General features: G+C 43.0%; 9 protein-coding genes across 12 annotated transcripts in view; 3 read left to right on the forward strand and 6 right to left on the reverse strand.

The window, feature by feature from the left end:
- LOC108144399 overlaps positions 1-745 on the forward strand; it is a 31905-nt gene extending 31160 nt beyond the window's left edge. The window contains exon 10 of the mRNA XM_017269182.2: positions 9-745. Coding sequence (XP_017124671.1) covers positions 9-118 — 110 coding nt within the window. The 3' untranslated portion in view covers positions 119-745. The remainder of the gene's footprint in view (positions 1-8) is intronic.
- Positions 498-3283, reverse strand: LOC108144400 (proteasome inhibitor PI31 subunit). 2 transcript variants are annotated; one of them, XM_017269184.2, is made up of 6 exons: positions 3181-3283; positions 2930-3022; positions 2217-2266; positions 1953-2162; positions 1509-1897; positions 498-1094 (listed from the first exon to the last, which is right to left on the reverse strand). In XM_017269184.2, exons 4-6 carry the CDS (start codon positions 2118-2120, stop codon positions 842-844), a joined length of 810 nt encoding a protein of 269 aa, XP_017124673.1. In that variant the 5' UTR covers positions 2121-2162; positions 2217-2266; positions 2930-3022; positions 3181-3283; the 3' UTR covers positions 498-841. The 2 variants fall into 2 exon arrangements, with proteins under 2 accessions (XP_017124673.1, XP_041563165.1); XM_041707231.1 differs by lacking the exon at positions 2217-2266.
- A 569-nt stretch (positions 3284-3852) lies between these two features.
- LOC108144613 (xin actin-binding repeat-containing protein 2) lies at positions 3853-12552 on the forward strand. Of its 2 annotated transcripts, XM_017269634.2 has the most exons (5): positions 3853-4272; positions 4340-4808; positions 5667-6991; positions 8089-9054; positions 9119-9844. In XM_017269634.2, exons 1-5 carry the CDS (start codon positions 4188-4190, stop codon positions 9664-9666), a joined length of 3393 nt encoding a protein of 1130 aa, XP_017125123.1. In that variant the 5' UTR covers positions 3853-4187; the 3' UTR covers positions 9667-9844. The 2 variants fall into 2 exon arrangements, with proteins under 2 accessions (XP_017125123.1, XP_017125124.2); XM_017269635.2 differs by lacking the exons at positions 8089-9054; positions 9119-9844 and adding an exon at positions 9946-12552 and having other exon boundaries at positions 3860-4272.
- A 78-nt stretch (positions 12553-12630) lies between these two features.
- LOC108144614 (beta-1,3-galactosyltransferase 1) lies at positions 12631-13945 on the reverse strand. Its single transcript, XM_017269637.2, has 2 exons — positions 13797-13945; positions 12631-13736 (listed from the first exon to the last, which is right to left on the reverse strand). Exons 1-2 carry the CDS (start codon positions 13936-13938, stop codon positions 12634-12636), a joined length of 1245 nt encoding a protein of 414 aa, XP_017125126.1. The 5' UTR covers positions 13939-13945; the 3' UTR covers positions 12631-12633.
- A 377-nt stretch (positions 13946-14322) lies between these two features.
- LOC108144130 (beta-1,3-galactosyltransferase 1) lies at positions 14323-15893 on the reverse strand. Its single transcript, XM_017268774.2, has 2 exons — positions 15708-15893; positions 14323-15643 (listed from the first exon to the last, which is right to left on the reverse strand). The coding sequence occupies exons 1-2, from the start codon at positions 15874-15876 to the stop codon at positions 14535-14537; spliced, it is 1278 nt and encodes a 425-aa protein (XP_017124263.1). The 5' UTR covers positions 15877-15893; the 3' UTR covers positions 14323-14534.
- A 52-nt stretch (positions 15894-15945) lies between these two features.
- LOC108144797 (beta-1,3-galactosyltransferase 1) lies at positions 15946-18644 on the reverse strand. Its single transcript, XM_017269917.2, has 2 exons — positions 18159-18644; positions 15946-18097 (listed from the first exon to the last, which is right to left on the reverse strand). The coding sequence occupies exons 1-2, from the start codon at positions 18430-18432 to the stop codon at positions 16986-16988; spliced, it is 1386 nt and encodes a 461-aa protein (XP_017125406.1). The 5' UTR covers positions 18433-18644; the 3' UTR covers positions 15946-16985.
- A 286-nt stretch (positions 18645-18930) lies between these two features.
- Positions 18931-21538, reverse strand: LOC108144846 (ribonucleoside-diphosphate reductase subunit M2). The gene is made up of 3 exons (XM_017269990.2): positions 21314-21538; positions 20886-21134; positions 18931-20117 (listed from the first exon to the last, which is right to left on the reverse strand). Exons 1-3 carry the CDS (start codon positions 21362-21364, stop codon positions 19236-19238), a joined length of 1182 nt encoding a protein of 393 aa, XP_017125479.1. The 5' UTR covers positions 21365-21538; the 3' UTR covers positions 18931-19235.
- Positions 21539-22316: 778 nt separating this feature from the next.
- LOC108144920 (RNA-binding protein 48) lies at positions 22317-22975 on the forward strand. Its single transcript, XM_017270085.2, has 3 exons — positions 22317-22445; positions 22504-22648; positions 22700-22975. Exons 1-3 carry the CDS (start codon positions 22353-22355, stop codon positions 22951-22953), a joined length of 492 nt encoding a protein of 163 aa, XP_017125574.1. The 5' UTR covers positions 22317-22352; the 3' UTR covers positions 22954-22975.
- LOC108144161 (presenilins-associated rhomboid-like protein, mitochondrial) lies at positions 22954-25049 on the reverse strand. Of its 2 annotated transcripts, XM_017268817.2 has the most exons (6): positions 24890-25049; positions 24629-24824; positions 24272-24566; positions 23517-23737; positions 23262-23461; positions 22954-23202 (listed from the first exon to the last, which is right to left on the reverse strand). In XM_017268817.2, exons 1-6 carry the CDS (start codon positions 24934-24936, stop codon positions 23112-23114), a joined length of 1050 nt encoding a protein of 349 aa, XP_017124306.1. In that variant the 5' UTR covers positions 24937-25049; the 3' UTR covers positions 22954-23111. The 2 variants fall into 2 exon arrangements, with proteins under 2 accessions (XP_017124306.1, XP_017124308.1); XM_017268819.2 differs by lacking the exon at positions 22954-23202 and having other exon boundaries at positions 23282-23461; positions 24886-25004.
- Between the last annotated feature and the right edge of the window lie 186 nt (positions 25050-25235).

The following is a 25235-nucleotide window of genomic DNA, read 5'->3' on the forward strand; positions in this document are numbered from 1 at the left end:
TCTTGTAGATTCGGAGCTTGTTGAATCACCTTACAATCACATCTACGGACGCCATTTACCGCTGCCAACGCGCGGCTACGTGCCCACACCACGCATGTTCATCGGGGAATGGGACTGAGCCGAGATCACACCGCACTTGGGCGGGCTTTTAGCCGGACTTTGAGCGGCCAAGGCACAAAACACACCACTTTCGCACATCCCGGCGGGAGGGAACGCTGCCCGTGCAGAGCTAATTTAAGTCAACCGGCTGCACACAGCTTCAAATATTATTTACATTATATTAATTTAGCAAAATATTATGGTAAAATAATATTAGGCTAGGCATAAGCAAGAAAAAAAAAACAAAAAAAACAGCAACCATTCTAATATTTAGTGGTACGACAATGGATATTTCGCGCTTTTCCCCTAGCAGTTTTGAGATTACGCACTTGAGCCAATTTTGTTTACCCTGTTGTACGAGTTGAATGAATAGCCATTACATTACGAGTTCAGTTAGGTTTTAAGTTTTTGTAAATTTTTCTTTGGCCAGCCGACGAAACAACAACAGGCCTGTTCGGTTATTTACTTTCACAGATCATGTTTATCTCTGAGATCAACGATTTCAAACTGCAGAAAATTGATGGTGTGGTGAAGACTCGAACAGGCCTGCTAATTTCTAAATGGTCGGACAGGCTGCTTTTTATTTTATATCGAAATATTCTGTATTGTGTATGAAAAGTAATAAAATTATCTTTCAAAAAATTAACTCAATTTCGTTCAGCTGAATCGAAAACAATGTTTCCTCCGTTTATAATTACAAACTAAAGATTTTTGGGCGTCGCGCCAAGAGCATTCCTGGTAATCACATGTAGTAGTCGGGGTCCCAGTTGGGGGGTCGCATGTGATCCGGGTTGGGTCCACCACCCTGACCTGGCCTATTCGGATTGATGGGGCCGAAGGGATCGAAGCGTGGCAAAGGTCCGGGTCCCATATTCGGATGTGATGGAAAGGTAAACAGGTTGCCAGGACCACCGCGGCCCAGCGGATCCAGGTCACCGCGTCCTATGTCCGGAAAGCCAAAAGGGCGCGGCTCGAAGCCACCTGGGATAAAGGATCTAAAAGACGAATGTGGACATTAATAAGCTTAACAAGATGCTCTGAGGAGGAACTAACAATATAAAAAAGGCAATCATATACTTATGAGTAGTTCTCTTTTACTGGCTTTTGATTCCTCTGTATACTTTGTACTTACTAAAACTTTTATAAAAAACATTTTACATAAGTTCTTTAAAATACATAGTTTCGATCTATCTTTACTGTATTTTCATATACATTAAAACCTTAAAACCTTAAATTGGTAAATTAAATTGGTAAAAAATAAAGAATTTTGTCCCAAACTCATGAACAATCCTAACTGAGCAAGTCTGTTTAAGTTTGTATAATTTAAATTATAGATTTTAGCTTGATTTGTTTAAAACAAACTTGAACAACATAAAAACAATAAAAAAATATCAAATTTAATGCCTCACCCGCCACGTCTGGGTTCTCCAATGCGCAGGGGATCCGATCCGCTGGGACGTGTTGAGGTGGTCGTCTGGGTGGTTACCTCGCGCGAGTTGCCCGTGAAGACTGGATCCAACAGTTCCTTGCGATAGCGATCGACAATCTCCGAGGCGCTTGGCATCAAGGTAGAAATGCCTCCTTTGACGGCGGCCACCAGGGTCTCCGGCTCCACGCAGATATTGGACACCTTCTTGGTGTTGATGTCCATTAGGTTGATCAGCAGGGCGTCCTCGGTGATGTGGCCCAGTAGCAGGTAGAGCATCTTGTCGTGCACATAGCGCAGCGAGTACTTTGTGTCGTCATCATTCCAGTTATCCGGCAGCAGTTCGCTGCCCTCCTCTTCCGGCAGGGTTTTCTACCGAAGATCCAGATGATTCCGGGTATATAGATTTCATCAGAATTCTACTCACATCATCGCCAATGCCCACGCAGCGAAAGTTGTAGTGCTTGGTCAGCAAAAAGTGGACCAGGGCAATCAGCAGATCCGACTTCTTGTCCACATCCGACTGGACGGTTTTGTAGAGCAGATCCCAGCCGTAGAAGAAGTCGCCCGTCTTGGCAGCCGACGCACTCTCCATGGCGCCCACTCGAATCCTTCACAGTTTCTGGACAGGATCAAGCTTAGCGGAACGGAACGTTCTAAGTTATGCTTAGGTGGAATTAAATGTGCTTACGTTTGCTAGTTCGTTCGTTCAGATGTTATTTCCTAAAGTTCCTCAGTTGTCTATTTTCACAATTTACAGAAAGCTCGAGAATAAGTTTGTTTTGGTGCAATGTTTTTGTTTTCGTTGTTAGTGCATTAGTTAGTGATGGGCAATCTTTGCGATAGCTTTCAATGCGATATTATGACAAGGTAACGTGACTGTTCCCCAAGTTGTGACTTGCTGGAATTTCAAATATTTTATAAATTTCAAAAATTTTTACAAGAACTAGTTGGGTCATTAAAAATTGTACAAGAGCCGGATAGTTTAAAAAATTAATCACTTACTTTCCAATAATCGAACTTCTAAATCAGATTAAGACATTACAAAACTGGGTACTTCAAGTCACACAGCTATTATAAGCTACACATTATAAAAAAAGAACCAGTGTATAAATAGATGTATACATTTAGTCCGGAAAAAGAATCTATAGCTACAATATAGATTAATATATGTTAACCAATGACAATCGATATATTATATAAATATATCGATAGGTTTGCATCGATAATTTTGTTTGCTAATTTAGGAACATTTTACAAATGGATAAATTTAAACAAGCACTAGGTAATCGTTGATGTTTTCCATGGCAATTGCTTACATCATCGTAGTTATTAATTATAATTAGTATGCAAGTGATCTTAAAAAGCACATATATAACTTTTTATATATAGAATCGAACTTACAGAAGCCGATGTCCACGTGGAATTGAAATTAATGTACCAATGCGCGAGAGTCTGTGGTCTCTATATACTTTGATGTTTATCACCGAATGAATCCTATAGGAGAAAAATTAATATCTCTCATGAAATTAATTCTCTCGAAAATTAATAATATTTTTTGAGAAAATTATTCAAGTTCTATTTATAGAATTCTACATACGAGGAGTCCCCTAAATACATTCTAGATATGATATTCATTTCAATTTTTTACTTACCTGAGTTAATAATTTCAATGTTGCTCTGAGATAAATATGCCGGTTCTGAACACTTGTTAATAATTTGTTGAGTCATGTTTTAATTATTTATGCAATAGTGGAAGTTATCGTTACGTTTTTTACGGTCATACTAAAACCGATATTTGATCTAGTTCATTTTGCCAAATACGAAGTTTTCTGCATTGTTACTAGTGCTGGGCCATTTAAAATTTACTTACACAATATGTTATTGTTTAATTTATAAGAAAAATGTTCTTTTTTTTAGATTTTATTAAAACATAATTTTGAAGGAGGTGTGTTCTCTTTCTCGACGCGCTCGTTTTCTTATGGACTGGCCATAGGTGCGAAAGAGACAACCAGTTGTTATAGGGTTGTCAGGCTTTGCAAATATTAAAAAAAATTGTATGTATTTTAAATTTGAAAACTTATTAAATCACCTTAAGTACTATGAAATTTGTCACATTTAAAAAATTTCTTTTAGTGATTGTTGTTTTCCAAAGATTTTAATGTTTTGAATGAAAGATCATTGTTTTTGGGTGTTATTATGAGATAATTAGCGATCTTCCGACGAAAAAATTCCCCATGATTTTATAGGATCTAGTTTCAAAGAGATTTCACTCCAAAACCAGATATAGAGTATCGTTCGAAACTTGTTATATACACTTCGTACAGCCGACTTCGGCTCAGAAACGAAGAGGCAGCCATATTGAATTTGCGGCCGAATGGCTGGTGGTCATTCTCGTGTGAAAATTCTTTTCACTCACATTTTGGCTGGTAGAATCAAACATTTTTCCGAATATAAGTCAACATATAACAAAAATTTGCCGGTTGTGCCGCTAGCTAATAAAAATATAAACACGCGCCAGTTGCACATCGTTTGTTGTTGTTGTTGGCAAACAATATAATTAGAGCGCCGCTTCTTTTTTTTTTTTGCGGCGGCAACTATTGTGTATTTGTTGGGCATTTAGTGCGAATCTTGGTGATTCCAAGTCCCAGGAGCAGCAATCATGAGCAGCAGTACTCCGGGCAGCGATGGTGCCCTGGCGACGCCTTCGCCATCACCGCTGGCCAAAATGGATGTGGATTTTACGGGTGAGTGCTGGGTGCATCGACCATGTGGCAGACGGATGAGTAACGTATGCATCCCCATCCTCGCCAGGTTCCAAATACGAAATGCACGCCACGCTTTCGGAAGAGGAGCGCCGGTTCTATCTGAAGATGTACCCCAATGTGGATCTGGTCAACCAGCGGAAGGTGCACTGCACCGTGTGCAAACTGCACCTGGGCACGGCACCCGGCTTCGAGAACAGCATCAAGATGCATCCCATCCTGCGGGTGACGCACTGCGTCAAGTGCCACGACTTCTACAACAGCGGCGAGTTCTCCAAGGGCGAGGACGGCTCGGAGCTCTACTGCCGGTGGTGCGGCCAGGGCGGCGAGGTCTACTGCTGCTCCACCTGCCCCTACGTCTTCTGCAAGTCCTGCATCGTGAAGAACCTCTCCAAGGGCGTCATCGTGGACATCGAGCAGAACGAGCACTGGAACTGCTTCAGCTGCACCTCCAAGATCCTCTGGCCACTGCGTGCCCAGCACTGGGCGCTGGTCAACTACCTCCAGACGCAAAAGAGGTGTGTTCCATGTAGGAATAGTCCTAATCCTTATCCTAGTACTATGATTATGGCTAAGCACGATAGAAATCTAAATCTGCATGTCTTGTTTCTTAGCATCTTCTTCTAGTCTTATACCCTAATTGTTTTTTGAACTTAATTTTTAACATTTTTGAAATTTAAGACTACGAAATGGTAGCCACTGATTAGTGCCTATTGGCACACACATACCTTATATAATATGGTTTAAAGTCCAAACTAACTAAATTTTCCTCAAATTAAGTTAAGTTCTCAAATGGCTATAAAAAAAATGATATAAACAGAGTTGTAAAATAAGTAGTAGTAACAGGAATAGCAGATTAATTAATTTAATTTCTCGTTTACTTAAATTTACCTATCAGGGAGATCAAGAATGTGGAATCTTTTGAGTCTTCTGAATGTTAAGCTATTGTCTACTAGACCTAGGGCTAAATTATTTACATGATTGTGAAGTCTGTCTGTATATTTCTTACACAGAAAATATAAGTTTAAAACCTACTACTTTTGGTCTCTACAACCAACAATCAATAATCCAAAAAAGAAAAAAGCATTTTAGAAACTATTCTTGCAAGGATTAAATACTATTTATTATTTGAAGTTTTTACTATTTAATTGAAATTTAATAAACAGAATGGTATTTATATCATATATTGTATATAGTTACATAGTGCTTAGTAGCAAGAATCTTACTTTTATCGTTTCTACTGTAACTTAACCATTAACCTTCTTTGTTATTATTACAACAGGATGTTGTTTAAATCATTTTTGCAGTTACATATAGTTATAGTTACATAGTAGCAAAAATCTTATTTTAACCATTACCCTTCTTTGCTATTATAGAGCCCTCCAGAGTTTGCAGCTGCCCGAGTCAGAGATGCGTCGCCACTTGCTCAAGGACAGCAGCAACTGCTGCCGCCTGGCCAAGTCCAAGGCCAGCAGCCTGTCCGACTCCATGGAGAGCCTGGAGTCGAATGTGTCCAGGCGCAGCCAAGGCAGCGCTGCCGGCTCCACCAAACGAGCATCCCTGCAGAAGGCCGTTCCCTCGGCTCCGCCAGCCAAACGGCCAAAATCCTCGAATGACGAAGTGGTCTGCACACCGGATCTACTGAGCATGCTGGAGCCGGACTGCCAGCTCTCTGTAACCCCCAAGCCGGCTAGTCGTCAGTCGGTGCCAGCGGCCAGTGTCACAACTACAACTCCCAGGATTGTGACCGTCCAGCAGAACTACCAACCCGCTCCAAGTTCCAGCAGCAGCAGCAACAGCAGCACCAGCACCAGCAATGGAGGTGGCCCCACCACGATGGTTACGCCGCGGAGCAGCCTGCCGCCACCGCTGGTGCTGAGTGGATCGGGGATTCGTTACCGCCAAAATGCCCCGGGCACATCCTCGAATGTGGTGCGGCGCACCGTGGTGCCCAACTCGGTGAAGACGCCCGGGCCGGTCTTCCACACGATCAGCGGTTTCCGGGTGGACTTGAACAGTGCTGCACAGCAGGATTCCTACCGCCTGCCCAACGGGCGATTGATTCAGGTGAAGCGCCAGTTGCCGCAAGCCAACCAACCGTCGCCACCGCCTCCTCCGCCGCCCATGGCCCTTCCGCCCCAAGCCGCCGGTGTGGTCATCCGGCCCAGGCCGCCGCTTACCGCCAACAGGCCAGCGCTGCACATCAGCACCTATGGCAGCAACATGGGCATCTACAACCCGCAGACCAACCAGCAGCAGCGGGCTCCACATGTGCGTGTGGCGAACGCCAGTCAAGTGCCGCCCCCAACACTTCAAGGCCCAGCGCCAAGTGCCAATGGAGGTCAGACCCTCATGATTACCCCAGTACCGCCGCCACCGCCGAAGGTTCCGACGCTGGTGCGGCACAACTTCCCCAACACACCGATGGGCATGGCGCGTGCCCAGCTGCAGGAGCAGATCTTCAGCGCCATGGACATCTGCACCCATCTCACCGGCAAAGTGGTCTCGCTCACCCACTCCAACGCCTACAACCAGGTGCGCAACTACATGGAGCTCAAGGAGCTGTACATCCACATGTCCTACCTGATGACCTACGCCATCGGGCGGTTTAAGAACCTGCAGGAGAAGTGTCTGGTGGACATGCGGGAGAAGGGTTTCAAGAACGACGCCAACAGTCTGGAGAATGGCCAGTTGGCTGCCGGTGAGTTGGAATATTTATATACTTTGATAGCTATAAGGCAGGATTCCACCAGGAACAAGGGCTAAGCATTTGCATGTGGCAGGATCTTTATATTTGTATACCCATTCAGAGGGGTTTATAATGAACCCTGTGAAGTATATTCATATATTTTTCATTAGCTTCACTAATAGAGTCGAAATAGCCTTGTGCGTATATTTGTCCGTTTGTCCGTTTGTCCGTACAAAACTTTCCCAAAAGTTTTCATTCTATTGAGGGTATTATATAAGTCGCAACGAGTCGGATCGGACGACTATATCATATGGCTCCCAAAGCAACAATGGGAAAATGATATGAAAACAAATTATTTAATTTATTGTTTTTAAATTTATTCGAATATGCTCCAGTTATATTGACAGCTTACTATTTTAGATTTTTGGTTTTATTTTTTTTTTAATTGCCACATAAAGAAATGCATACCAAAATCGATTTTGCTTTTCAACATAAAGCCATTAAAATCCTTTAGATCATCTTAACATTTTTAAAGTTTAAAGCAATTTATTTTAATTGAAAAAGTTTCCAGCATTTTATAGTTACAAAATAGGAATTTTCTAAGTTTTCAATGACCAAACTTATTATTTAGTTTAATACATTTTAAACTTGCTACAAAATCCTAAATCCCAAAATCTCTTTTTCGTATTTAACAAAAAATCATTTGGTAGAATTAAGTTAGTTTATGTATATTTATTTTAGTTATAAGATGGCACTGGGACACCATTAACTGGTGACCAGTGTATTCCTTTTCCTGTCTTTGGTGCGTATTTTCGACACATGGACGGGCGTTGGCATTTGATTTCCGGTTTTCGTTTCGCGCGTGTGTATTTTATTTCGTTTTGATCCGATGAATGGTGATTGCGATGATTTGATGAGCATGTAAGTATGCTGTTTTTATGAAAAACTCTGCGAGTTCCATTTCATTGGCTGCGATGATGATGAGGAGGTTTTGGTTAAGCTTGGTCCATGTGTTTGCAAAATACCATCCAGAACAGGCAATGGAATAGAACCCAGCAGCAGTTTTTTCCCTCGAGGCTGACACTTTGAATCTCTTTTGCCAATTGCAGCCGTGGATTACGTTTGCTATGGCCAGCTGGATGACGTGGATCTCTTCAACACGGGCTGCAATAGCTTCCACAACCAGGTGTACGAGTATCGCAAGAGTCTGCATGCCAATTTGAAGGATGGCGAAGATTGCGACCCACTGCCTCCGCTGATGCCGCTGGGAGTTCGAGCCGAAGGTGATCCCATCGATGAACCGGAGGAGCAAGAAATCGATGCAGAGCAGCTGCAGCAGCAGCAGGAGGAGGAAGCCGGAAAGGATAAGGAAGTGGAGGACTTCGACTACGATGAGCCGGACGATTTGGATGATGACCTGGACGACGATGACCTGGACAACGAGGAGTGCGGTGAACTGGGCACCGAGGAGAGCATGAATCGCAACGAACAGGCTCACGCCTACGATCGCAAGTTGACGCGCCTCCTGCGCGAGTATCCATCGTTGTGGTGCACCCGTCATCCGGACTACGGCAAAAAGGAGGTGACCAACAAGCAGTGGCGTGTGATTGCCACCCACTTTCCGCGCGGCGACGACATCAAGCTGCGCTGGAAGAACGTACGCAAGCGTTATGTGCGGATAGAAAGACGCCTGAAGCAGGGAAAACGCTTCAAGGGCTACTTCGACAAGGCCACCAACTATCTGGAGAACCGGGATCGGCCGAGGAGCGAGTGGCTGGCCGTGGACTGTGGCGAGGATGATGGCGATGGCTTCGAGCGCAAGCACCTGGACGTCATCGAGAACACCATGGAAAACAAGGCGCCCAAAATGGTCCTCCCAATGGGAAAACTCAAATCAAAAATTGGCACTCGAGTGCCAGTGCGTCCACTTGAGGTGCGTGCCATTGACCAGCGCATCATTACCTTTGCCAAAAGTCATCCGGTGCTGTGGCGCAAATCCGCCGATCCCGAATTCAACAGTATTGACGAGCAGACCCGGAAGTCCCTGTGGCAGAACTTCTGGAAGTCAGCGCCCAGTGAGTTTGAATTTGGTTTCTATATTTTGTAGAATTTCTAGTCCCTATTTTCCTGCACTTCCAGATTATGCCTATGAGTATTTGGTGGAGCGCTGGCAGCAAATGTACGAGATGTACAAGTCCTTTCGACTCAAGAGTATTAAAGACAAGGGCATCTTTGCGAATCTGGAGCTGAAGTACTCCAAGTACTTGGCCAGTTTGTATTTCCTGTACAAGATCGATGAGCAGGATTTGCGGGATGAGTTTGAGCCACTGCAGGATTGTGTGCCAAACGGAGCAGACTCCTCGGGAAGGCTGAAAGACATGCCCGACGACAAGCAGTTCTCGCAGCAACTGGTCCTGGCCATGCGTGCCTATCCCACGCTGTGGAATCCACGCCATGTGGACTACGGAGATGTGGCAGCCAGGGAGCGACTCTGGCCGGAGGTGGCCAGGCGATTGCCCCGGTTTAAGCGAGATGCCCAGACCTGCAAGCTGCGCTGGCAGATGGCCAAGTTCGCCTACGAGTGCTACTGCCGCGAGATGGAGCGAAATCCGCGGGTCAACGAGCGCAAACTACAGAAGCTGCGCTCCAACTTTCCACTCGAGGAGATGCGATTCCTCAATATTTAGACATTATTACATTCCAGTAATTTTCTAGCCTAAGCATACGATTTTTGTACTTTGAGATTATAGTTTAAGCTTAAGTAAGCCAGATTTGCCAAACTTTGCCAGGAGCCATACTTACAAATATAAATTACTTCTTGATCTTTACAAGCTGTTGTGATTAAGGGGTTTCATATCATATAAACTTTATAATAAATTTAGTTATTTTATGGGTTTAATGTATACAACATTTAAATATTAATTTTAAACCATTCAGTTTAACTAATCACCTCTTTCATTTTTTAGAAAAACAAGCCAGCGATGACGAGGATAATGAAATTGAGATTGTGGAGCCAAAAACGGACACCATTACCATCGATTCGGACAACGAGGACGATACGCCGTCGACCTCAACGCAACAACCTCAGCAGGAGGCTATCATGAAGATAACCTCCGTGACATCGGCGGCACCGAAAAGGGAGCTTCTGCAAAAGGAGAACCAGGTGGACATCGATGTGGCCGCCTTCAGCTCCACGATATTGGCCAGTCTGCTAGAAGTGGAGATCAACGATGGCTCCAACGAGCCCAAGTCCGTTTCGCCGGGCCAAAAGAAGCAGCCGCGGAAGAAGACAACCAATAAACCAAATCCGGCACTTTTGCAGCTGGAACGCCAGCGCATGGAGGAGTTCAAGAAGTGCGATGCCAAGCTAAAAATGAAGGCTGTGGTCAAGTTGAGGCGGGCCGAGGACCAGTTCGAGGTGGCGCGAAAATGGGTGGAGGACTGCAGGAAACGGGAGCAGAAGTTGGCCGCCGAGAAGAAGGGTTCGAGTGTGGAAAAGGATGGGCAAAGCAAGGAGCCAGATTCAGCTAAGGAACAAAACGATGAAAAACTCAAAAACAAGGAAAAAATTGGAGAAATACTAAAGGCGGCAATAAAAGCAAAAATAGGAGAGAAAGATAAGAAAGTTGCCGAAGAAATAGAAGCTCAAGAAGAAAATGTTAAAGAGAAAGAGAATAAGTTAGCGAAAGAAAAAATAGATAAGGAAAAATTAGCAAAAGAAAAAAAAGGGAATCAAAAATATGCCTCCAAAGAAATAGAAAAGAAAAAAATATCTGAAGACGAAAAGATAAAGGCAAAAATTGCCGACAAAGCAAAGGAATTAACAAAGGAAAACATTGTAAAGGAAGTAAAGCAGAACGAGTCAAAAAGGGTATCAAAAAAAGATGGGGAATCGGAAAAGAAAAAGGTTGAAGATTACAAAATAGAAATGGAAGTGGATTCCGAAAATGTAGATGAAACCGAAATGGAAGTCGAATCCGCAATAGTTTCAAACAAAGAATTGGTTAATCAGAATGAAAAGAAAAATGAACCAAAAACCATTTCAAATAAAGATAAAATTAATCAGAAAACTATTTCAGATAAAAAAGATACAAAACCAAGTGAAGAAATAGCTACAATTGGAAAGGATAAAAAGAAGAGTCTTAAAGTAAAAGTTTCTGAGACAGAAACAAGTAAAGTAGAAAAGAATTTAGAGAAAGAACACAAAACAGAAATATCCGGTAAAAAAGATTCAAAACCAAGTGAAAAAACAGGTACAATCGATAAGGATAAAAAGAAGATTCTCAAAGAAAAGCTTTCTGAGACGGAAACAAGTAAATTAGAAAAGAATTTAGAGAAAGAAAGGGAAACAGAAGAACCCACAGAAAATATAGAGATGACAGAAGAAGCGAAAAAGAATACCCCTAAAGATGTAGAAACAGATTTTATTGAAGACACCCAATCAGAGGTGGAAGATATTCTAGGGGAAGAAAAAACTCTGGATGGTGAACTTGTAGACCCAGCCACATCGAACTTGGACGAAGTCATGGACACTTGCAACGAAAGCGAAGAGCCTTCTGCGGCGGAACTCATTGAAAGCATGGACGTCACTGAACTTGACGAAACGCCCAAAGAACTGCTAGATTGCGCCATAGCCGAAGTCATTGCCATGGATGGTATTGAACTAAGTGCAGCCACCGAGGAGCTGATGAAGGCTTTGGCCTCCGATAACGCAACTGAAGATGAGACTGATTTGGATGCCAACGATCTAATTGAAAATCTGCCCCTCGAAACCACGGAGCCACCAGAGATTCTCTTGAAAGACGATGAAAGCAAGACATCCGGTAGATCTGAGCCGCCGACAAAGACTGATGAAAGTGCCACACCTTTGGCTGGCTCAGCTGAAAATGGTGATCCCGCAATCGAAGCCAGTGAGTGCCCCGTCGAATCCGCTCAAGATGAGCCCGCTACGGCGCAGATTGTTGGCTAGTTTATGGTGATCTTTTGAGGTCCCGCCGACGAGCAAACATAGCACTGGACCTCAAAACCCTCCATTTAAGATTTGTACTAGAAAAGAGCAAAACACACAAAGAGTTTCATGTAAATACTTAACAGTTGCTTATGATTTGAACTCTCTAAAAAGGGATTCATATTTCTGTATATCTTCTTCTGTTTTAGGAATGTCTTATTTTGGATATACACTTGTACAAACTAATTTCAAGCAATTTCCTTAAGGAATCAATATTCTTTTGAATGTCAAACAAGCGCAAAGCTCAGCAGCCTCAGATAAGATTAATTTGTACACAAGGTTACAAAAATAAAAATCTGAAAAAAACTATTTGTAGCAATTATGAACATTTGTAAACCTTCCCATAGAATTTAGGATTAGGTATTGCATTTCATAATGCATTGTTATGTTTCCGGACCGCTTCAAAAGCCTCTTAACCCACTCAATTCATCCAGAAATTCGAGGGGAAATGAATATACTATGTAAGCTTCTCTCGATGTTCACTCATAATTGTGTAACCAGAAATACATGAAGTACGCCAGTCGATTTTAAATAAACTAGCACTTAAGTTATTAATTGATATTAATATAAATGTGTATTTTTAAGCTATCTTATGACGAATAAAAAAATCTTAAAAGTTAGCATACAACTTTAGTGGTAATCAGTTTTAACAGTGTGATTTCCTCGTTATTTGCCTTTTGATAGCGTGTTTATCTGGCGGTAGACATTTAATGTTGTAGTTTGATACAAAACTCCAGGCCTCCAACATTTGGTTGCCAGGCACCGGATGCAGTGAAATGGTTCCCTTGTAGATGCACAGTGGCTTCCAGTGGACATAGTTGAAGAGTGGGTGATGGCGCCGCTGGATTCCCGCCCTCTCTGCACAGATGCCAGTGACGAAGACGTCCTCCAGATGCACAAGCGATGTGGTCAGGGATTCCTCGTACAGCCGCAGGACCACGTCCATGGAGAGCAGATAGCCGGTCCCGGAAAGATACATTGGGAACTGCAACCCCTCGAACATGTATTTGGGCACATACCAGGGACTCCTCACATCGCTCTCGACCAACATGTTGCAGAACTTGTGGCCATACATCACTCCTTTGCTGGCATTGAAACGATTCCATGGCGACCTCACTTTGTAGGTGTTCTGAAAGTGATATTCCATTGTATCTCTATAAAGAGGGATTGTACCGCCCAGCAGAAAGTGCAGCAGATTGGGCACATTTATGAAGCTATCATCGTCGCATTTGAGGAGGAAGGCGGCGGTACTCGAGCAACTTCGACTGATGTGCTTCAGAGCCATCACCGATTTAAGCGTAAGGTTGTGGTAACTGTCCACAAAGTTCTCCTGAATCATATCGTTGTAGTGATTTGCCTCTCTAGTTAGCCTTTCAATCACCTGCTGGGACTCGATCTTGGCTCGTCCCACAATGAATACAACCTGCACCTTGGCGGTCAGCGATTTACCGACTCCACTCAGATACTCGGCGTACAGCTCTACACGACTTGGCATTATAGGCAGATATATTCCCTCAAGGTGACCATGAAGTTTGTAAAATTTTTGATAGTTAAACTCCCTGGTATTTCCCCAGGTTTCCCGAATAATTTGCCGATGGGCAAAGTGCTCCAGGCTAGAGCAAACGGCTATGACCAGGAAGCTTTTGCTCTGGCAGAAATCTTGGGGCACTATTAGTGCAGTGTTTTCCTTCTGATCCAGATAATCACCGACTTTCAGAGGCTTTTCGCGTTCAAAATCGGGCACATGAGCTGCCGATGAAAAATCCATAAAATTAAGAAATACGTTTTAAATTTTAATTAATTTTTTACCATGTCTATCGTTGTCCTTTTTGTATTTCAGGATGAGAAATAGTCCACAAATGAAAACAAGGATTAATTTGTACCAGTGAAGTCGCCATATCCTTGGCAGTAGGATACAGAATTTCCGTAGGAGTCTCTTGAAATTTATCATAATATAAGTTTTTATTGCTTTAAAAGAAAATAAACAAAGTTGACAGAATTGAAAAATGGTTCTGGGATTTTCAAAAAAAAATTTTTGGAAGTTTTGCTAGTATTTTTATATTCCTGCAGAAAGTATTACACAAGACATTTGGAACTTTTGCAATCGTATTCTTGTATATGTACGCATATCGTTTAAAAACGGTACAGATCGGGCGTCTATATGCTAAATTACGATGTTGTATTTATATAATTGGCTGGTTCTGGCCCTAAATGTTTTTTTTTATCTTTGATATCGGTTAACAATACTGACCATGTGGTTCGATTCATAAAATTTTCGAATCGAATTTTTTTATATGTGAACTGATCATTTCCAAAAAACCTTACCGACTTTATCATAATCATAGGAACGATCGGGTAGAATTCAATATTTTTTTAAAGAAATTTACGTATTATCTTTTCGGATCCATCCATAAAACTTTGGATTGCCGAGGCAATTATAACCAGCTTACTCAAAGGAAAACTGAATATATATAATGGATGATCCAAAAAAAAGTTCATATATGTACAAAGAACATTAAATAGTATATAACTAAAAATAAGGACAATCTAACATCGTTGCATCTCGGGCAAATGCCACTGAAAGTTTTTTTTTGGCGGAGGACATTTGCTGCTGTAGTTGGTGACCAGGTGCCAGGCGTTCCACATGATCCAGTCCTTGGCGCGGTGCGTGGTGAAGCTTCCCTTGAGGGCGCACTGCTCGTCCCACGGAAACGGATACATGGACCTGAAGAGCGGGTGGTTGGTGCGCCTGATGCCAGCCCTCTCCGCACAGAGTCCAGTGACGAACATGTCCTCCAAATGCACCATCTTCGTGCCCAAAGAGGCCTTGTAGAGGCGTGGCACCACATCAATGGACAGCAAGTAGCCTGATCCGCACAAATACTGTGGATACACTCCGCCCCGGAACATGTAAGATGGCATATACCATTTGTTGAACTTATTGGCTATTGGTGGCACATTGCAGTACTGGCGTCCGTACATCACCTCCTTCCGGGCCGTCAAACGGTTCCTTGACGAGGTCACCCGAAAGGTGTTGAGATAGTGGTAATTCGCGGTCACCTTGTTCAGCGGAATAGTTCCACCCAGCAGAAAGTGCAGCAAATTGGGCACATTTACAAAGGTGTCGTCGTCGCATTTCAAGACGAACGCTGTCGTGTTCACACAACTCTGGCTGATGTGTTTCAAAACCATTATGGCCTTAATAGTAAGGTTATTGTAGGTGTCCATGAAGTTCTCCTGGATCACGTCATCATACTCTTCCGCCTCGTTGGCAACCGCTTCGTTTTCCTGCAGCGAAGCCAAGTTTCTGCGTCCCAGAAAGAATACAATTCGAATGGAGGCCTCCAAGGTGTCACCCTCGCCGCTTATATACTCAGAGTACAGCTTCAGACGCTCTGGCAGGACGTCCAGGTATTTGCCCTTGAGGTGACCATGAAGCTTCACAAAGGACGAGTAGTTGAACTCGGTGGAGTTGCCCCAGAGTTTGCGGATGGTCCGTCGCCGTTCAAAGTGATGCACATAGGAGCAGACTGCGATGGTCAGGAGAGCCTTGCTCCGGCAAAACTGTCGCGGGACAACAAGCGCTGTATCCTGAGCCGGGTCCAAGTAATCGGCAATACTCCTGGGCGTTTCACGGCCCCAACCCGGCAGCGACGCTGTAAAAAGAGAGAGTAATAAGAATAAAAATATATTAAGAATTAAAAATACTGTAAGCCTTACCATTCCGTTTGCTTGGATCCTGGAAAAAAAATATCCTATAGACCAGATAGAAAACAAGCAGGACAGCCGTGATATCTGTATACCTTCTTAACAGCAGCCGCCCAAATCTTGGCAGTTGTACTCGTAGTCCTTGAACCAGCTTAAGCTTTCTCAAAATCGTGAAATGCATTTTTTTTCAATTTGAAAAAACCTTAAGTTGACAGTTTTCGAAAAGGCAACAATAAAAGCTGGTTAAACATTTGGTGTCTTTTTGAAATTTATTCAGTTTTTTGTTGAACAAAACACAACTATTTTTTGGCAATCTTATTTAATTAGTAATGTTTTGCTTATATCTATCACATAGTTGCAAAATAAATATACGAAGCTTACACTTTTGTGCTTAATTTTAGGAAGAGATAGCATAAGTTTCTGTCAACTGATGAAAGCAAATAAATAAAGTAAACAGATGAACAAGTAACTCATTTTGAACAGCGTCTTATTATATATATATATATATGTGATATCAGATCTTATGTATGAAAAATAAATAAATACTTACTATTCTAGCATAAAGTCTATTTGATTGATTATTTTCTAAAGTCCTGGGAAGCAAATATGTAAGATATATATAAAATCTCGCTTGTGCATTATTTTTAACATTGATATGGAGATTGGGGGTGCTATACATTGACATATTCCAAGATCTTTTACGTACATAGATTAACGATGAATGAGTTTTGCCCATATTTCTCTTTTTAAAAAAGAATGGTTTAGAACGTAGTAGGAATACTATAAGCTTTTTAAGCTAACACAAAATTTTAAACTGTTAAACTTTAAATTTTATGTAAAAGCAACGACGCCTTTCTGTTTATCTTGAAAAGAATTAAAATAACTAAAATATTTTAAAAGTTTAAAATTTGTTCGTTTAAACAAAGTCAGATTAAGAGTGAACATTTTTTAAAGGAACAAGCTATTTTATTAAGCCGAATGCCAACAATAATTTATCATAGCAACAATGCTATTATTCAAGTTGATTTTTTTTTACAAGAAACTAAAGTGCGATAAAGTGCGGACGACGTCATTGCTTCATAAACAATATGTGTGGTCATAATTCATTTTTGCCAGGCAATCATGTCAACTGATTACTGCCGAATCGTTTTCTTATACGCAGCATGTTTTAATACTAGGAACTAAAAGTCAAAAATCTCTACCGAAGCAAGATAACTCGATAGTTAAGGGCTCTCCAGAGAACCGGAGCCATGGGAAGATATGATGGATACAGAGACCTACCCCGGAGTCCTAACAGATGGGCCGCTTGCGGAGTCGCATTTGGCTAAAGAAGCGCCCCGGTGCCGGGCACTTGATGGAGTAGTCGGCCACATGGTTCCAGGCATCCGCCATGCTGTCGTCCTTCATCTGGTGCTGCGTGATGCTGCCCTTAAAGGCGCACAGCTGCTTGGAGTGGGCAAAGCTAAAGAGCGGGTGATGATGCCGACTGATCCTGGCCCTTTGCGCACACAACCCCGTGATGTACACATCCTCGAGGTAGACCAGTGACGTATTGCGCGAGGCCTCGAACAGCCGCTGCACCACATCGATGGACATTAGGTAGCCAGCTCCGGACAGATACTTGGGATACGCCTCCGGCTTGAACATGTACGAGGGCATGTACCACTTGCTGTTCACATCGTTCACTGGCACCACATTGCAGAACTGGTGGCCATAAAGCACCTCGCTGCTGGCATTCAACCGATTGTGTGCTGCAGTCACCATGTAATTGGACCGATCATGGTATTCCAGGGTGTCGTTGTACAGTGGGATAGTGCCTCCGAGCAGAAAGTGCAGCAGATTGGGCACATTCACAAAGGTATCATCGTCGCACTTGAGGAAGAAGGCGGAGCTGTTCGAGCAACTCTTGCTAATGTGCTTCATGGCCATCACGGACTTCAGCGTGAGATTGTTGTAGCTGTCCACAAAGTTCTCCTGAATGATGTCGTTGTACTGCTCCGCCTCGCTGTGAATGCGCGTCAGCGTTTCGTTGCCCGCCAGCTCGTCATCCCGCTGTCTTCCCACGATGAAGACAATGCGCACCGAGACAATCATTGAGTCACCCTCGCCGTGCAGGTAATCTCCGTACCGCTTCAGACGCTCCGGCAAAGGCGGCAGGTATTGACCCTTGAGGTGGCCGTGCAGCTTCACAAAGGCCGGATAGTTGAACTCGGTGGTGTTGCCCCAGGTCTCGCGAATCGTTTGCCTCTGAATGAAGTTACCTAATCCCGTGCAGACGGCGATTACCAGGAAGGTCTTGCTCTTACAGAAATCCCTTGGAACAATGAGAGCCGTATTGTGACCGGGCTGCAGGTAGTCATCAATGCTGCGTGTGGTCTCCAGAGTCCAATCGGGCAGGCCAGCTAAGAAAAACAAACAATGAATTGGGTTGAAACACACACACATATATAAGATTAAACCCACCACTACGCTTGTGCACATCCAAGAAGATGAGTGGCAGGTAGACCAGGAGCAGCACAAAGACGATGCAGGCACTCAGCGTGTAGCAGCCCAGGCGTCTCAGCATCCTGGGCAGCGGCATGCGCGTGCGGCGCTGCATCTTCCGCAGCTTGAGTTTGGTGCGGACTGAGGACTCCTCTTCGGATCCCGAGGCAGCTGCTCCCGAGCTGGCGGAACTGTCCGCCGCCAGCAGAGCACACTGCTCCTCGCCGCTGGCCGGATTCCGTGTGTGGATCATTTGGCTGTTGTTGCGCTAATCTACGCTGGTTCTTTGTCCGCATTTCACTGGATGGTTATCATTTTTTCAGCCTTTTGACTGATAAGGGTATCGGAACAGTTATCCACACCTAGTGACTCACATTTAAATGCTTTTGCAACTAGTGAGATAATACAGCAATTTACCCTATTGAGATTCTTATAATGAACTTGTTAGTCAGCTGATTAGAAAATTGACTCGTGACTATCGATACCGATAGTTGCCCATCACTAGCCACAAGTAATTTGGATTTAAATTAACAGTTAGAAATTCTTGGACAAGCATTATTGCTTTGCTTCAATATCACAATTAAATGTATAAGCTTTACTGCTACAACTATTACTTTAAAACAATTTGCAGACATGAAAGGTTTTTCCTTTTCTACGTTTTAAAAATTTTGAAATTGATGAATAAAAACCAAAATTAAGGCTGCTAAGTTTTCCCGCTCTTTAAATAATTCATAAATTAAAAACACCAACATTCTTGGTAGTGCTTAATAATTGTCTAGATATAAATTTTATTTAAGATGATGTATGTATGTACAATGAATTCGAAGAAAAGTACGCTCCTAGTCAAAAGTGTGTCAAAAATTCCAGGATTTGAGCGCTTTTTGTTAAGGTTCGATAAATGATTTTGAATGAGCTGAAAAGTCAGTGATTGTTCTTAGCCTAGGTAAAATTAAAACGGACTACACATAAACTCCGTCAGATTAAAATATAAAAGATGTGTGAGAAGCCAGCCCTTAAGCGATTGAAGATTGTGACAATGATGTCCTGGGTCCAGCCCTAGAAATCGGCGTCCAGGGTGAACACGTTGTCCAGCCGGTTGGTGGCCACGCCCATGCGCTGGTACTCGCCCACCTTCTTCTCGAAGAAATTGGTCTTGCCGTCCAGCGAGATCATCTCCATGAAGTTGAACGGGTTCTTGGTGTTGTAGATCTTGCCAACGCCCAACTCCACCAGCAAGCGATCCGCCACAAACTCAATGTACTGGGACATCAGGTCACAGTTCATGCCGATGAGGTTCACAGGCAGGGCGTCTGTGAGGAACTCCTGCTCAATGAGCACCGCATCGCGGATGATCTCGATGATGCGCTCGCGTCTGGGTCGCTGCACCAGGTGCTGGAACATCAGCACGGCGAAGTCACAGTGCAATCCCTCGTCGCGGGAGATCAGCTCGTTGGAGAAGGTCAGTCCCGGCATCAGACCGCGCTTCTTCAGCCAGAAAATGGAGGCGAAGCTGCCGCTGAAGAAGATGCCCTCCACGGCGGCAAATGCGATGATGCGCTCCCCGAAATTGGCCGACTTGGAGGAGATCCAGGACAGAGCCCAGTCAGCCTTGCGCTTCACCGCCGGCATCGTCTCGATGGCGTTGAACAGGTACTCCCGCTGGTGCGGATCCCGGATGTAAGTGTCGATCAGCACGCTGTACATCTCCGAGTGCACGTTCTCCATGGCGATCTGGAAGCCGTAGAAGCAGCGGGCCTCCGTGATCTGCACCTCCTGGCTGAACCGCTCCACCAGGTTCTCATTGACGATGCCATCGGAGGCGGCAAAGAAGGCCAGCACGTGCGAGATGAAGTGACGCTCGTCGTCCTTGAGGCGGTGCCAGTCGGTCAGGTCCTTGGACAGATCCACCTCCTCTACGGTCCAGAAAGAGGCCTCAGCCTAAGAACAGAAAAGAAAGAGTATTGTGAAATTGGTAATTCAAACTCATTCGGTTAAGCTTTATTTTGGAGAATGGTTTAAAGCTAATGAAAGAAAAGTTTGAAAATTTCATAATTACTAGCCATGAAATAAAACCAAAATGGTCTTAAATGATTTTAGTTTAGTGTTTGAATAAATAAATAATAAACCAGTATTATAAAACAAGGTGGTGAAATCATTAAGTGAACTGAACCTACTTGTAATGGAAATAAAACCAATTAATAGTAAATAACTACATATATAAAAAAGGTTGTGTTTGTGTAACTCAATAAAATGGTAAGAATAACCGGGAATTGTAAGCCCTTAAAAGTACATATCATTACTATAATCTCTTTTCCGGTTTATAGTTGCATGTTAGTAATTTTAATCAATTAGGTAATGGAAATTTATGAATCGTCTAACAAAAAACAATTAAAGCTGGCGTAGATTTCCTCATGGTTTTTATAGTATGTACATGTGTATGCCGCTCATTATCTCTGACACATTTTCCCGCCAAAAACGAAAGCGTATGTTGACATTAGGTAAACCATGATGCAGTGAATCATGGGAAGGGGAAGGGTTGGGGTTGGGGTTGTTGGCTGTGGCTATCTGAGAGTTTGATTCATGCAATCGACTACGTGACCGGCTTTTGGCGCGCTTTATCTCGAAACGCCCGCCCTTCCATAGTTTTTGCCGCCTAAAAATTGGATTTTCACCACCAACACATAGGGAAACCTTGGGTATACACACCTTTTTGTACATCTGCCAGATGTCGTGGTACTGGATGGGAAAGATGACAAAGCGTCGGGGATTTTCCCGCAGCAGGGGTTCCAGCGAGGGATCGAAGGGAGTCACAGACTTCTCGATCATGGAATTGGCCGACTTTCCGACTCCGTTCTCCATGGAGGACTCCTTGGACACCTGGCCATTTGACTCGTGGCCAATGGACATTTTGCGAACGTTGCTGGCGCTCTCCGTCAGAATTTTCTTGCTGGGGCTCTGTTAGCAGGGGAAAACGAAGAAAACATTAATAACTAATTCGCTGCGTAGTACTATTTCCCCTGGGAATCCACACACACACACACACACACACAAACACACACACACATGTAAATTGATCGCGGTGTTACGTCTATGTATAGCTGTGAACTTTCAGTCTTATTTCGCGTGTCAATTACCTTGAGCGAGAACTTCTCCATGTTGTCCGCAATGTTTTCCTTGGACGCCATTTGAGTTTGAAGGGTTGTTTGTGTTTGGATTAGTCTTTATGCGTTGCTTGTCTTCTGCAGAAGTGTCTCCAATGAAATTCACTGGGAAGGTGGTGTATCTTTAGCGTAGAGTTCGAAATTTCAGTGGCAAATGATCTGAGAAATGCTGCTGCAGAGGTTTTTATGCCGGGCGGCAAACCGTTTCGATTTACCGCCATTTTTGGTGATGGGAAAAACACGTGTGGGAAATTGCAGGGTTGTCAAATGCTACAAATATCGTTTAAACTCTGAAGAGTATGACGCAAAGCAACAGTTTCAAAATCAACTGATACCAATTAATCAAAAGAAAATAATATTAAAATTATATATTATTAATTCAACAAACAAATGTAGTTTTCCTTTGATGTAATTTTTTTGTAATTCATTCATTTAATTCATTTTTTAATACCATTTGGCTTTTAAATATTCTAAATACATTTGTTCAGAAATGGCTAGTAAAATAACTAAACGACTTTAAAATTATTTATCAGTGAGAATGTATGAAACTTTTATGATAAGTTTTTGGTTTCGAAATCATTTCTCACTAGCATATTATATATCAGATTTTACTTGATGAGCTAATAAAAATAGAATTATTATTGTTTTGTTACTAATCATAACAAATTTTTTAAGGCATTCAGACAACCATACATTATTCCACAAATTAACACAGGAAAAATATTATATATTTGGGCTACTTTGTAAGAATAATTTCCTTAGTATATGTTGTATACTTTTTTCAAAATCTACATCAGCTTTTTTTTCGACGTAGTAGGCAACACTGCTTGGAAGGAAATTTTGGGAAATGCAACAGGTGCCTTGGAGTGGATTCCATTCCAGCCCTTCATGTTATTAACAGAGTAATAACATAACTGTTTGTTGTTATCGATATGCGATTAATATATGTTATTTTGCCGGCTAAAATATTAGTAAACAAATGAGGAAAAATTGACTTTCTAAAGTTAAAACAATGGAAGCCTCATCTGCGGAACACCACAAACGTCTGGAATACTGCGCTACAAGACTGCCATATCGTCAGGGTAGAGAATTAAAGGCTGTTAAGGTGGGAACATTATTATTGTCATTAAAGTAATTTTAAATATTTCCTATCCTCCTTTCAGGTTTATACAGTGGCCAGTGAATCCCGGCACTTGCTGATCTTCGGCGTGCCCAAAATAAACCTCCAAACTAATCTCAAAACTAAACTACAGGGTTTTGGAAAACTGCAATCTTGCATTTGCATAACTTCAGAGATGGCTTCAAAAAGTAAGTAAAGTGCTAGACAGCATCTCAAATTAAACTATAAACCAATTCTAGTGGAGCTGGAAGCCTTTACGGATGTGTTTGCCGTCAAATTTGAACGTCTGGAGGTAGCTAGAAGGGTTAAAAAGATGCTCGATGCCCGCCAGTTCTTCGGCGGGATCTTGCATATATCCTATGCTCCAGAGCGGGAATCCATTGAAGAACTCCGGGATAAAATGCTGCAACGCAGACAAGAGGTGGTCCTTCGCATACGGCGGAACCAGAGGAACGAACCTCCGGTGCCGAAAAAGAGCCGTGAAGCCAAATGATTACACGTTGTTAACGCTTTATTCAACTTAACTCATTGCAATGAACTTCTAAGGCAGAACGATGTCAGTATTATCGTCACATTCAGAGTGCTAGTAGCTACCACTCCGAGACCCCAACTCCTCGTCCGTTCACTTGGCCAATTCCGCATACTCCAGTACTATTTCTGCTTCGTTCGTCGCAGGTCGTGGTAGTAATTCAGCAGGCCAATGCGCTTCGCCCAAATCTGTGCTCCATATGTGGCCCAAAAGCTGTGGATTACACGAGGATTAGCAATGGAAACAAAAAAAGGGTTGAACCCCTAACTCACATGCCAAACATAGCGCCGCCTAAATGCGCCGCATGATCAAAGAACTTCCAGCCCAGCACAACGCCGGCAAAGTCGATGCCCATGAGCACCTTGATGCCAGCTCCGGCGGAGAATGTCAGCGCGGGCAGGAACAGAATGCTAAGCTGGGTATCCGGATACTGGGTGCACACATAGGCCAATAGTGTCATAATGGCTCCCGACTAAAAAGCAACTGTAAGTTTACATTTACTGAATTTGCTTATGGGGTTTTCTTACCGCACCCAAGGACATCCCCGCCTGACTCGTGCCCGCTTTGTAGAGCACGCTCATCAGGCTGGAGAAGACGCCCGCGCTGAGGTAGACCGCCAGGAACTGCTCTTTGCCCAACGACAGGACCGCCGCGTTGGCAAAGCTGTGCATCACGTACATATTGGCGAATATGTGCATGGCCGAGTAGTGGCTGAAGGTGGACAGGAACATGGGCCAGCAGACGACTCCTGCGGAAAGAGAATCAAGTAGATTTATCAGAAAGCTAGGCTGGAGATTATCAATTTATTTGTTATAATTAAATTCAAAGTTAAAGTTATTACAAAACCTTGGCAACACAATTTATTCCATAATGTTATGTAAAGAATTTGATGCATTTTTGCAAGCAAGTTCGATAATTTAATTTATAGGGTTATATAAATCTCCCATTAATTAATAAATATAAATAAAAAATTATACTATTCAAAAAATGATTTAAAGATAGTTTACAATTATCAGCCCAAATAAGTTGAACTAGTTTATCTTATGAATTAAGACAATATAAATAAGCGATATTGTGCGTAGTTTGATGAACAAAGCTACAATTCTAAAGCTCCTTGAAAAATTTAAAATACAAATTTAAAATAGGTATTTTAAACGTAATACATTGGTTTATATAAAGCTTTCTGATAACCGCAACTCGGAATACTACCAATATATACGTTATTATTTACTTCTATTCTGACACTGTAGTGTTCTGTTCCCCTTTCGATTTCAACACTTACGCGCCGCTGGATTGGAGGTGAAGTAGGTCATCATGGTGGATCTCAGGGCGGGAACGCGCCACATGGCGAAGGCCAGCATATTGCAGAAAAAGATGGGGGCGAACATCTTGTCGCCGGGCGTCAGTGAGTCCCATTGCCGCCGCATGTCCTGCTTCAGCTGTGTCCAGTAGTCTCGATCCGCTAGGGAACGGCTCTGCCACCAGCCGAATCTCGCCTGGCGCGCCTTCTCCAGGATGAGACTGCGTGTGTTCTCGTACTCCAGGATGGTGGCTCCCGCAAAGCAGCCCACCGTAAACTAAAAGAGGCAATTTAACAAATAAAGTCGCTTTTTAAATCCTGTCCTTTATAGAATCTTACTGCTCCCGTGAAGGCCACCGCCTTGATCACATTGTTCATCGGCACCGTGGTGTTTTGCTCTGCCGCCAGAGGTTCTCCGGTCGCGGGCTTCAAATTGCTGCTCTGCTTCCGGTTGCTGTGGAACTGCCGCCAGGATCGGGCCGCCGGATGGCCGGAGTTTATCCGCAGGATCGGCACATTGGCATGACATCTGTGGCTGCAAGTTTATGTTGGGTTTGTGTTACTCCGGTTACGGAACTCCCATGCCGCCCGCTTACTTACGCCACCTGGGGCAGCCAACTCCGGCAGAGCGCTCGACTCATGAGCATCGTAGTACGGATCTGGGCCAATTTAGCATGAAATAAACGAAATTTGTTTCTATTTTGCTCCGTGGAGAAGGGCCCGGAAAATTTTACGTGTGGCCAGAGTCTGAAAAGCCAGAAAAGGTTAAGTTATAGGGTATTTATAATAGGTGCGGCCACATCGAGTCGAAAGCAGTTAATAAATTATTTGGCACTACCAAATTAAACATATTAAAAAGATTTTATTCGTATTTGACAAATTTTTTTTTTTTATTAATTATTCATTTTACGTACACTTATTTTTATAGCAGAGTTCAATATTTTGT

The sequence above is a fragment of the Drosophila elegans genome, unplaced genomic scaffold (genome assembly GCF_018152505.1).
Source record: "Drosophila elegans isolate 14027-0461.03 unplaced genomic scaffold, ASM1815250v1 contig_183, whole genome shotgun sequence".
Lineage (NCBI taxonomy): Eukaryota > Metazoa > Arthropoda > Insecta > Diptera > Drosophilidae > Drosophila > Drosophila elegans.

Bases quoted from the DNA above. Each gene is read 5' to 3' on its own strand.
- LOC108144613 (XM_017269635.2), top strand. From the start codon at position 4,188: ATGAGCAGCAGTACTCCGGGCAGCGATGGTGCCCTGGCGACGCCTTCG. The intron at 4,273-4,339 runs GTGAGTGCTGGG...CATCCTCGCCAG, and splicing joins AATGGATGTGGATTTTACGG to GTTCCAAATACGAAATGCAC. The intron at 6,992-9,945 runs GTGAGTTGGAAT...TTCATTTTTTAG, and splicing joins GAATGGCCAGTTGGCTGCCG to AAAAACAAGCCAGCGATGAC.
- LOC108144400 (XM_041707231.1), bottom strand. From the start codon at position 2,120: ATGGAGAGTGCGTCGGCTGCCAAGACGGGCGACTTCTTCTACGGCTGG. The intron at 1,898-1,952 runs GTGAGTAGAATT...GATCTTCGGTAG, and splicing joins GCGTGGGCATTGGCGATGAT to AAAACCCTGCCGGAAGAGGA. The intron at 1,095-1,508 runs GTGAGGCATTAA...TTCGTCTTTTAG, and splicing joins GGAGAACCCAGACGTGGCGG to ATCCTTTATCCCAGGTGGCT.
- LOC108144130 (XM_017268774.2), bottom strand. From the start codon at position 15,876: ATGCATTTCACGATTTTGAGAAAGCTTAAGCTGGTTCAAGGACTACGA. The intron at 15,644-15,707 runs GTAAGGCTTACA...CTCTTTTTACAG, and splicing joins GGATCCAAGCAAACGGAATG to CGTCGCTGCCGGGTTGGGGC.
- LOC108144846 (XM_017269990.2), bottom strand. From the start codon at position 21,364: ATGGCGTCCAAGGAAAACATTGCGGACAACATGGAGAAGTTCTCGCTC. The intron at 21,135-21,313 runs GTAATTGACACG...CCCTGCTAACAG, and splicing joins TGGAGAAGTTCTCGCTCAAG to AGCCCCAGCAAGAAAATTCT. The intron at 20,118-20,885 runs GTGTGTATACCC...TTCTGTTCTTAG, and splicing joins TCTGGCAGATGTACAAAAAG to GCTGAGGCCTCTTTCTGGAC.
- LOC108144614 (XM_017269637.2), bottom strand. From the start codon at position 13,938: ATGATAAATTTCAAGAGACTCCTACGGAAATTCTGTATCCTACTGCCA. The intron at 13,737-13,796 runs GTAAAAAATTAA...TTTCATCGGCAG, and splicing joins AAAGGACAACGATAGACATG to CTCATGTGCCCGATTTTGAA.
- LOC108144797 (XM_017269917.2), bottom strand. From the start codon at position 18,432: ATGATCCACACACGGAATCCGGCCAGCGGCGAGGAGCAGTGTGCTCTG. The intron at 18,098-18,158 runs GTGGGTTTAATC...TGTTTTTCTTAG, and splicing joins GGATGTGCACAAGCGTAGTG to CTGGCCTGCCCGATTGGACT.
- LOC108144920 (XM_017270085.2), top strand. From the start codon at position 22,353: ATGGAAGCCTCATCTGCGGAACACCACAAACGTCTGGAATACTGCGCT. The intron at 22,446-22,503 runs GTGGGAACATTA...TCCTCCTTTCAG, and splicing joins GAGAATTAAAGGCTGTTAAG to GTTTATACAGTGGCCAGTGA. The intron at 22,649-22,699 runs GTAAGTAAAGTG...AACCAATTCTAG, and splicing joins TTCAGAGATGGCTTCAAAAA to TGGAGCTGGAAGCCTTTACG.
- LOC108144161 (XM_017268817.2), bottom strand. From the start codon at position 24,936: ATGCTCATGAGTCGAGCGCTCTGCCGGAGTTGGCTGCCCCAGGTGGC. The intron at 24,567-24,628 runs GTAAGATTCTAT...TGCCTCTTTTAG, and splicing joins CGGTGGCCTTCACGGGAGCA to TTTACGGTGGGCTGCTTTGC. The intron at 23,203-23,261 runs GTGAGTTAGGGG...TGTAATCCACAG, and splicing joins GGCGGCGCTATGTTTGGCAT to CTTTTGGGCCACATATGGAG.